General features: G+C 39.3%; 1 protein-coding gene across 1 annotated transcript; it reads left to right on the top strand.

Moving 5' to 3' along the window:
* Positions 1–473: 473 nt before the first annotated feature.
* Positions 474–3,873, top strand: LOC122398999 (radial spoke head protein 6 homolog A). Its single transcript, XM_043399293.1, has 11 exons — positions 474–592; positions 1,074–1,263; positions 1,324–1,523; positions 1,583–1,670; positions 1,759–2,007; positions 2,189–2,311; positions 2,391–2,544; positions 2,749–2,901; positions 3,119–3,329; positions 3,567–3,757; positions 3,815–3,873. The coding sequence occupies exons 1-11, from the start codon at positions 474–476 to the stop codon at positions 3,871–3,873; spliced, it is 1,737 nt and encodes a 578-aa protein (XP_043255228.1).
* The last annotated feature ends 6,865 nt before the right edge of the window (positions 3,874–10,738 follow it).

Genomic DNA, 10,738 nt, shown 5'->3' on the forward strand with positions numbered 1-10,738 from the left:
TTGTAAGATGGCTAAAATTCGCGAATCCTATCCAAATTTTTCCCCTCGACATCTCAAGTTGACGATTAATTTTTCTAATTTCACAGTGAAACACGTTTGTACAATGTTTCCCTATTTCACTCCTATAAATATTCTTGTCGCTCCAGGAAGCAGAAATCAACGATACATCAGCAGAGGGGCGCTATCTTCGTCGCAGGTTTAATTAATTTAGAGCTGATTAGGGGCATTTTTGGTTCGTTAATGTAATTGGGTCATTAGATAACGATTTCGAAACGTTGGCTGCCGCCGAAGTGGCTTCGAAACGGATGAATGGCGCTGATTATGTATGTACGCGAACAAAAAAGAGAGAATCGGCATTGTCTGGCATGCTATCGAGCGATACGTGTTATGAAACGATGACTGCACACGCGTTGGTTACGTTCAAACGATAATAAAAATTCAAAAATTAACTAAGAGCTCCGATCGTCTCGAAAATGGCCTACTGCTATAATATCGAAGAAGTGCCGCCCGACGATGTTCCGTGCGTCGAACACGACGTCAGACGAGCTAAAAAATTCCTCCAGAAGCACAGTCCAGAGTCGGGTGACAGCCTGTAAGTTGTCAAAATTCTACTAGCGAAATAACAACGTGACTTTTCGTCGAATTTCGAACGCTTCGACGGAAATAACGCATTGTTTAGTTTATCAGATGATCGATCGTCGGTCGCGTTTCCGAAGAGTCTCGCGAACGATCGCTTTGAAACTCTTCGCGAACTAGGAAATCATTTGCAGTAACTTCAAGGCATCGTTAACGCGGTTATCGAGGCAGAAACGTTTCGAAGTAGCAACCCACCGCCTCGATACTTGATTTAATTAAACACAAGAGGAGACAAACGTGGATAGCTAAACACGAAAGAATTCCTCAAAGTAATTTCTATTAGACCGACCTTTGTACGAAGAGGTTTAATGAAATGCAGACTAAAGAACGTTGTCTTCTTTTTGAAACGTTAATGTTTTGAATCTGTCCAATGTTCGAAATTAAATTCACGTCTTTTTTAATTGAAATTTTGTTAACCTTTTCGACTACGAACGTAGGTACGATCATTTGACTGAAGTGTTGGCCAAGATTCTCGCGGAAAGGCCGAAAAACGCTGTCGATATTTTCGAGGAGTACAGCAGGAAAGTGAAAGAGGAAAGATTCAAGACTCAGACCAATCATCTTCGAGATTTGTACGTTCCGCCGATACAGTACGAAGATGCGACGAAACTCGTAAAACTGTTCAAGGTGTAAAAGTATTATGCAGCGTTTAAAAGTAAAAAATTGTAAAATTCTTCGTAATCGTAGAACGTACAACAAGTCGACGAGAATGTGGAAGAAACACTGGGCGAGGAAGAGGAGGACGATGAGAAGAAGAAGAAACCAAACATGCTAGACCTTCTGTTTTACTTCGAACAAACCGACGTAGGATTGCCTCGCGGGGAAATGGTGATACTTAATTTATCTATACGACAACTAATGAACAGAGCTCCCATAGAGAACGTCAGGTATGCAATTAGAAATGTGTTTCCTGACGTGTCTTCTTTTTTACACTTTTGTATCGTAGATTCTGGGGCAAAATACATGGGAATCCAAAAAGTTATTACGTGGTGGAAGCTGATCTCAAATCGGAAGAACTGGACAGGAGATTGGAGGTAAAGAGCCTCGAGTTGAAATATTAAAACAAATTATTCTACGAAAATAAATACAAAGACTTATAAGTTACGTGGTTGATACTTACAGAAAATAGCGGAAGAAGAGGAAAGGAAACGCCAAGAGGAACAGGCGAAGAAGGAGGAAGCGGCAAGAGTCGCGGAAGAAACGGCTGCAACCGCGGAAAGGGAAGCTGCAGAGGACGAAACGGAAGATGCAGAAGCGAAAGAAGAGAAGGAAGAGGGTTTGAAGCTGGTTTTTCCACCCCTGCCTACACATTCGTGGAAACCACCGCCGGAAGTGCCCGCGGAAAGGATCGGAAGTGGCGTGAATGCCAAGGTACGATCGTACTTAAGCTTCCGCGAAATGTATAATTAACTAATGCAACCCGAGTGAAGGCATTCTTTGGGACGATGATTAAAATTAAGAGAGCGTCCTGGCGGTTCTGTGGCCTGAAATATGAAGTTGCTGGGTGTCGGTTTAATACGGGATGCTAAACACGAGATCGATGTTGTTCCAGGTGTATTTTGTATGCAACGAGCCCGGTTTGGACAAGTGGATCGAACTTCCGACGGTGACGCCGCAGCAGATACTAATTGCGCGACAGATTGTTCGTTGTTGCACGGGAAATTTGGAAACGCCGGTACGTGGACGGCTGATATCGTTGTTTCGCGAGGGGGGGAGGGGGGGAACGCGTAAAAAGCGGCAGTTTTTCGTCGTAGATTCATACGTTCCCGCCGTTCCCCGGCACCGAAAAAAATTATCTCCGCGCGCAAATAGCCAGAATTAGCGCGGCCACTCAGATCTCGCCGATTGGCTTTTTTACTTTCGGCGGTGAGGACGAGGAGGAGGAGCCGGGCGAGGAGCCGGAAGAAGGTAATTTCTCATGCCCTTTTCACCGACACTTTATCGCAACGGTTGCCAGCAAATATCGAGTCTCTAATAGCGAGGACCATTTAACGCCATCGTCGGAGACGAGGATGCAGAAAGGATTACCGAAAATAATTCTCAACGTTCGAGTTTCACGGGCCAAAGATGGAGAATAAAAGTCTTGTCTCGTTTGTTTCGTTGTACACGTAGGTGGAGTGCTGTCAGAGAATGCTCATTACGATCCTCTGCCTATCAAGGACCTGGTAGATCCCTCTATGTCAAATTGGTGTCATCATACACAGTACATTCTGAAGCAGGGACGCACTGTTTGGTGGAATCCAGCTAAAGAGGACGAGGAAGTTAGTTGAATATTAATAAACAACGAACAAAATCTTTGGATCATTTTGATTTAAGAATAATTCGATCGCTACGGTGATTCTAACTTGCTTAGAAGAAATAAATCTTGTACCATACAATCTTAAGTAAAAAGGGTATATTGCCAGTATCGTACGATAATTTAGTTCGAACAGTGTGTTATTGTGTATCAATTTATCATGATACGTTTAGGAAGAAATCGGAGAGGAAGAATTGGAGGACGAAGAAGAGGAAGCGAAAACAGGTGTTCAAAGGGAGGTGGGACCACCCCTTCTGACACCCCTGTCGGAAGATGCTATCGTTGACACGATAATTCCTTGGACGGTCAGACAGTCTTCTCGCGTATTACCAGATTTGGCAGTAGCGTTGGTTAGATCGAATACTTGGCCAGGAGCGTTCGCGTTCGCCTGTGGAAGGTGCGTGCGCCCTTTGCTCATGTTCGATAATGATTTTCTATTAAACGGACGTATCTGCAATATTTATGTGACCGTCGGATATAAATTTACCCGAGATATCGAAGAAACGGTCCGATCGCCTGGGACCTGTTATCACGGAACGAGAATCAACCGGGAAAGGAGAAATTATGGCGCGTTAAAGGGAAATTAATGCGCGGGAAATTACGCTAATGTTACTTTAATGGTGTCGACCTGTAGGCGTATCGATAATGTGTACATCGGCTGGGGCCACAAATACAACGCGTACAACTATAGTCCACCGTCTATGCCACCTGTGCAGGATCAGTACAAATTAGGACCAGAGATCATGGAAATTCAGGATCCGACCTTCGAGCAGGAAGAGGCCTATCGCATTGCTAATTTACCACCCCCGCCTCCTATACCAATGGGTAAATACAAAAACCCGTTGTCCACGTTGTGGAAGATAAGATGATTTGCGTTTGTAGGAGAAGAAGAGGACGAAATGATCGAAGAGGAAGAAGAAGAGGAAGAAGATGACGAATGATCGAGATTTCTGTATTACCGCGAGAGTAGATATTCTCGATTATTGATACTCTCTAGGTACAACCTCACGTTTATCAAACGAGTTAATAGGCATTTCAATTTATATCGAATTAAAAAAAATATTATTAGACCAAAAGATGTACGTACCATTTTACAATTGAGTTTCGCGTTTAATGTCACAGCACAGACGAGGTATACGAGTAGACCTTTCACTACAGACGAGGTATATGAATAGACCTTTCACCACAGACGAGATATATACCTCGTCTGTGCTTTCGCGGCCGAATCTGACTGCCATACCGACCTGAAAATTCGGAGGTGATTTTAGCGGCCTCTTCTCATGGATGGCGGTCAGTTGAGAAACTAGGCACTGAATTAGGATTGATGGGCAGCCAGCTGTAGTGTATGCGTAAATAAATGTGAGATGACTATGGGAGGGCTTGAAAAAGACAGTGCAGTATTACCAGACGGCAGACCCGTGCCCAAAGGGAACTGCCCCTCTACTTACACTCGCTAATGGCAACCACCTTATACAATGAGTTCTGGCGTTTCGTACAGCTTCGTGGATTCGAGAAAGGCGACGAATGTGAGACTATCCTTCTTGCTCTCAACACAACAGAAATTAAATCTCCCATAATATCGAGCCAAGATTTTCGACTGCCCAGCCATTTTTTACTTTCCGACCTATGTAGGCGTATATAAGAAAAAACCATAATGAAACAAAAATTTCAAAAAACCTCAACAGTGGATAGGATTTCAGGGGTATTTTTGCTCCTAATATGATTGTGCTTGACCACCGCAAGCAATAATACTTGTTTCAGAAGAAATTGAAATTTTTTTTTTTTCGTCGAAAATCTCTGGCACCCCCCCTTCCCTTTTTTTCGAAAAATTCGATTTTCACTTTTGACAAATTTACTCGACGATTTACAGATAAATAGTCTAATACGTGTCTGTAGGTACCCCTGGGACGTATTTCAAGCCCTGTTTCAAAAAATAATTGGAATAAAATAACATTTAATTTGATCAAAAATTCAACACCTTTTGGAATTTGTTTCTCGACTCTGGGAAGGATTTTGAGGGTATTTTTGCTCCTAATATGACTGTAATTGACCCCCGCAAGCAAATATACTTGTTTCAGAAGAAATTGAAATTTTTTTTTTTTCGTCGAAAATCTCTGGCACCCCCCCTTCCCTTTTTTTCGAAAAATTCGATTTTCACTTTTGACAAATTTACTCGACGATTTACAGATAAATAGTCTAATACGTGTCTGTAGGTACCCATGGGACGTATTTCAAGCTCTGTTTCAAAAAATAATTGGAATAAAATAACATTTAATTTGATCAAAAATTTCAATACCTTTTGGAATTTGTTTCTCGACCGTGGGTAGGATTCTTAAATAACAATATAAGCAATCGCGTATGGAATTCGCAACGCTACCCTGAAAAGCAAACGCGAAAAATAACAATTCGCAACTCTAAAAGCAAACGCGATTATTGGATATTCGCAACTCTATGTATATCATAACCCCGAGTTATGGGGAGGGATGGCTGGCATGTATGGTGCAATCATGTACCATCAGGTACATGCATATGTGAGCGAGTCAGAAAAATAAACTAACTACAACTACAGACGAGTTAAGTGACAAAGTAGTAACAGGAATGACTTTCCATTCTCATCCGGGGATGAAGATGAAAAGCCATTTGTTGCAGCCCACTCTTGAGACAGTTTGTCAGGGCCTCTTCGGCTCATTGAGAGCCTTTTCTTTCTTCGGCGGTCCTGCCGATGCCTGAAACTTACGAAAGACCGGGCTCGAGATTTTGTGCAATACGTAGTCTTCCAACAATATACGAATTGTTGCAAGAGCATACGTGGTGAATCTCGAGGGGGCGAACGTTTCGAAAGGGGCCTAATCACGACCGCGAGCGCGAGAGAGCGACTTTAAGAGTCGCGCGATTCGAAGAGTCGAAAATAAAGCCGAAACAAACAGCACAAGTGCACCGTTTGAAACAGCAAGATTTCTACTCTCGAAATCGTAACTACAGGAACAGAACTGCCACGCGAAAACGCGCCTACCCGAATTACTAATGTGGACAGTCCTGCCCTGACCCTACCTACTTAGATTAAGCACACACACCAGAGAATAGGTTACCTACCTACCTAACCCTATATTTAAAAAATTGCAAAACTCAATCATTCAAACAAACACTCCACGGTTCTCATTCTGAATGTCCGGGCGCGACCTAAACTAGAGAGGACTTCCCGGGGTTCCTCCGACACCCGGGCACAACCTCATTCATACTCTAATTGTGTACGTACCAGTTTTTGCAGTGGACTGACAAAGCTAGTGCTCATTGCGTACTTTTATTATTTATGTAAAACATTTTAATATATCTGATATAGTCTTTATTAAAATATACTCTATACATATATGATTATATAAAATTGAAAAGCTAATTCATTATGCATTTTACAATATTATCGACGTGTATGCAATACGAACAATTGCCAAGTAAATAATAAGTATAGGTTTAATATTATTATTGTGATTGTTATGAATCTAATGTCAAAAAATTCTGTATCTGAATTGTGATGAACTTTTGATACGATGCACTTCCACAACCTAACCACAAACACACATATGTGGACAGTACATCGTGCACGAGACACTAGCATTGTCAGTCGCACAGATAAATTATTATTATAAATGTTACAAACTAAGTCATCGTGCCCCGTTGCCTTCGCTCGTGCAAATAACACATGGGCATGTGCATGAACTTAGGCAACGAACACGGGAAAGTATCCTGAAAATCCTGACTAGAACAACTGGTTATTAATAATTAACTAAACGGTATCTATTCTCAGTTAAAATGACTCGACTTGTTATATGTAATATATCAACAACAGAGTACGTTAATATTGAAAGATATTATTATTCAAGAAAAATTTGTGACTGAAATTTAATTGTTCAAAATGTAAGACTTTAATAAAGATTTCATGATAAAATAATTTACTTTGCAAATTGAAATAAATTTGTTAAATTATTATTCAAAATATTAAATTAACCTTGGTCGATTCTGTCGTCAAAGTAAATTTAAAAAAAAATAAAATTAACATGCATGTTCCTTTGAGTTGAAAATCGACTAGTCGCGAAACGCCTTCTTGCACATAAAATACATCATATGATGTATTAATTAATAAAACAAATATTTAATAATTATATTAATGATGTAAGATATTTTACTCAATCATACGATTAATATAATGTTTTCACATTATATTAATTCATATTCTACTCAATTATATAATTCATATAAAGATAATAAACATATTTCATATATTTTATCAAAATTGTGTAATAATCATATTGTATAATATTTATTGATAACATTAAAAAACGCGAGTGCAAGAAGACCCTAGCCTGCACTAAAAAAATATAACTCATGGGTATTTTTCATACCCGCGGTCACTTAACTCGTCAAAAATACTAAGTATACAACTGGTCACCCGTGTTGATTCGGATCTTTCATCCTACAACATGGTTGGGGACCAGAGGAAACAAAATAACATGCGACTCACCAACTGTAGAATTCAAGCACCCGGGCGACGATGTTGCCTAGTAGGAGTCATCAGCGAAGTCATCAGCGACGTTAGAAACGAAGTCAGCATCAAGGTCAGCAGCGAGATCATCGTCGAGTTTCTCTGGATCCACAAGTACGATGATGAGATGTCAGGATCCTTTAGAAAGAAAGAGTAAATGCTTTTACTAAAAGGTTTCTACCGTATTTGAAAACTTGATGGCAAATTTAGATCAAACAATTTTTTTTAAGCGCACTCGGAACAAAATACGAAGAATACTTACATTTTCCGCACGTGGGCATCGCCAAATACTCTTTTTCGTATAGATACAGGTTTCCTGTCGAAACGTGTTCACAAACTCTCAAAGCATTATGGCGTCGCGTATATAGCGTGACCGTAGTTTGACGGCAGTTGAGAGTCTCATGTGGTTGAATTGTAATTACGAGCTGCCACAGAAATAAAACACAAATTTGGTAACAGACACTTATTAATATTGGATAAATGCATCGATGGATAATGACGAAAAGAAGAGAACCGGTTAAAAATGAAAAATACGTTTGACCGTAGTTGAGCGTCCCATGTGTTTGAATTGTAATTACGGGCAATTACAGAAATGAAACACAAATTTGTTAATATGCACTTATTAATATTGTATAATTGCATCGATGGAGAATGACGAGGAGAATAGAAATGGTTAAAAATAAAAAATACGTACCTAATTAGACACGAAGCTGTCAACGCACTTCTCACACCACTTTCCAGACGAAGAATGACGAACAGGATCGGACACGTCTCTCGCGCGAGGAGTGGGGAGAGGGGTGGGAAGTGGGGTGAGGGAGTCACGTAGTCCGTCTCGACTCTTGATGTGTATCTTCGAAATAAAAGTTAAACCTTATATCTCGAAGAACTGAAAATAAATAAAATTAAGACATGATGTAAATAAAATTAATATAAAAAGATATGAAACAAACAATTAATTAATGATTTATAATCTTTATACTCCTGTGACGTGACAATGAGCAGCATCCGACTTTCGATTATTCGATAGATTCAATAGTGTCTCTTAAAGATGAAATATCGATATACATAGGGAACTCATTTTATCGAAATATGTACTAATTAATATGTAAATATATTCGTTTTTAATTGAAATTTTAATAAATGCTTTTCATATGTATAAAATATACAAATATATTAATTTTTCACGATGTTTTTCTTTTGCGTCATAGGACTCCCACTGAATACTGTTCCTGTCTGTTACTCGTCTGTACCTATTTCTAGTGTATTCTATAATATTCTTTAAAAATAATTTTATTCTTACCATTGTTAGCATTCCTAAGCCAAGGATAATGATGCGATACGTTTCTTATCTTGTAAAAGCTCGGTCAGGTTGTGTTTACATTCTCGGACGCCGGCCTCTCGACTTCACCTTGGAGATGGGCTCATGAATTCCTGATCTGCGTGACACTAACACTGTTGTTTTATGCGTCTATACTATGCATTGTCTGTGCCCTTAATCCCTGTGTTACGAAAAAATATCGCGTTCGGAGTCTACTTCACACTTCGTTTATGCCTGTAGAAGACTTCTTACCAAAACTGCGTCAAGTTCAATGTTATCGACACCGCGTCAAAGAAGGTTGGATATCTAGTGAGAATTAAAATAAATATCTTTAGAAAATTTAGTAGAAACAAAAGAAACTTTTATATGAAAAACTGATTGAAATTTAAATTGAAAGTTAATACTTACGCATTATATGGTTATAATTAATATATTTTAATTGATCTAGTTATATTTGCAACCAATAACAGATCGATATTAGATGAGCCAATGACAGCTCCTCATTGTGACGTCACAGGAGTATAAAGATTATAAATCATTAATTAATTGTTTGTTTCATATTTTTTTATATTAATTTTATTTACATCATGTCTTAATTTTATTTATTTTTAGTTCTCCGAGATATAAGGTTTAACTTTTATTTCGAAGATACACATCAAGAGTCGAGACGGACTACGTGACTCCCTCACCCCACTCCTCGCGCGAGAGACGTGTCCGATCCTGTTCGTCATTCTTCGTCTGGAAAGTGGTGTGAGAAGTGCGTTGACAGCTTCGTGTCTAATTAGGTACGTATTTTTTATTTTTAACCATTTCTATTCTCTTCGTCATTCTCCATCGATGCAATTATACAATATTAATAAGTGCATATTAACAAATTTGTGTTTTATTTCTGTAATTGCCAGTAATTACAATTCAAACACATGGGACGCTCAACTACGGTCAAACGTATTTTTCATTTTTAACCGGTTCTCTTCTTTTCGTCATTATCCATCGATGCATTTATCCAATATTAATAAGTGTCTGTTAACAAATTTGTGTTTTATTTCTGTGGCAGCTCGTAATTACAATTCAACCACATGAGACTCTCAACTGCCGTCAAACTACGGTCACGCCAGAGACGCGACGCCATAATGCTTTGAGAGTTTGTGAACACGTTTCGACAGGAAACCTGTATCTATACGAAAAAGAGTATTTGGCGATGCCCACGTGCGGAAAATGTAAGTATTCTTCGTATTTTGTTCCGAGTGCGCTTAAAAAAAATTGTTTGATCTAAATTTCCCATCAAGTTTTCAAATACGATAGAAACCGTTTCAACTTTTTTACAAATGATCGCGTTTGTTTTCAAGGTAGCGAAGGATGAATATTTTCGCGTTTGCTTTCTGAGTTGTGTTGCGAATAAGATTTGATACCGGTTTGCTATTAGCGTTGCGAAGTACGAATTATTCGCGTTGCTTGTCTAGTTAAAGTTGTAAATAATTTACTAAAAATCGGTCTATCCGCGGTTTCTATCCGAGGTATCCCTCGGGTTCGTAAACAAGCTTCGCGAGACATCGGAGCTTCCCCCATCCCGCCGCCTAATTCGCGAGCGTTGCCGAGCACAGCGGACGGCCATCATTCATACTTTGAAAATAAACATAGCAAGACGTGTCAAGATCGGTGTATCGGTGTTTCGCGACCGAGGTGCGTATTTCTAACCTGTTTATCCTTCCACTATTACTATTCGCGTATTACTACTTACGATCTCTTGCAATATGGTTTCGATTTAATCATTACTTAATTGTAATAATCGTTTGCGTACTTTAATGCATCGTTATTTCGTTTCTGTTACAGTCTCTTATTGGAACTCGAAATTAAGAAATAATAAGACTTGTTGGAACCTGCCAAGACGTGTCGGCGTTTCGCGACCAACGAGGTACATACGTGTTTCTAACCTTTTAATATTTCTTCATTA

Source organism: Colletes gigas, unplaced genomic scaffold (assembly GCF_013123115.1).
Source record: "Colletes gigas isolate AHSC1104 unplaced genomic scaffold, ASM1312311v1 Colletes_gigas_Sc00012, whole genome shotgun sequence".
Lineage (NCBI taxonomy): Eukaryota > Metazoa > Arthropoda > Insecta > Hymenoptera > Colletidae > Colletes > Colletes gigas.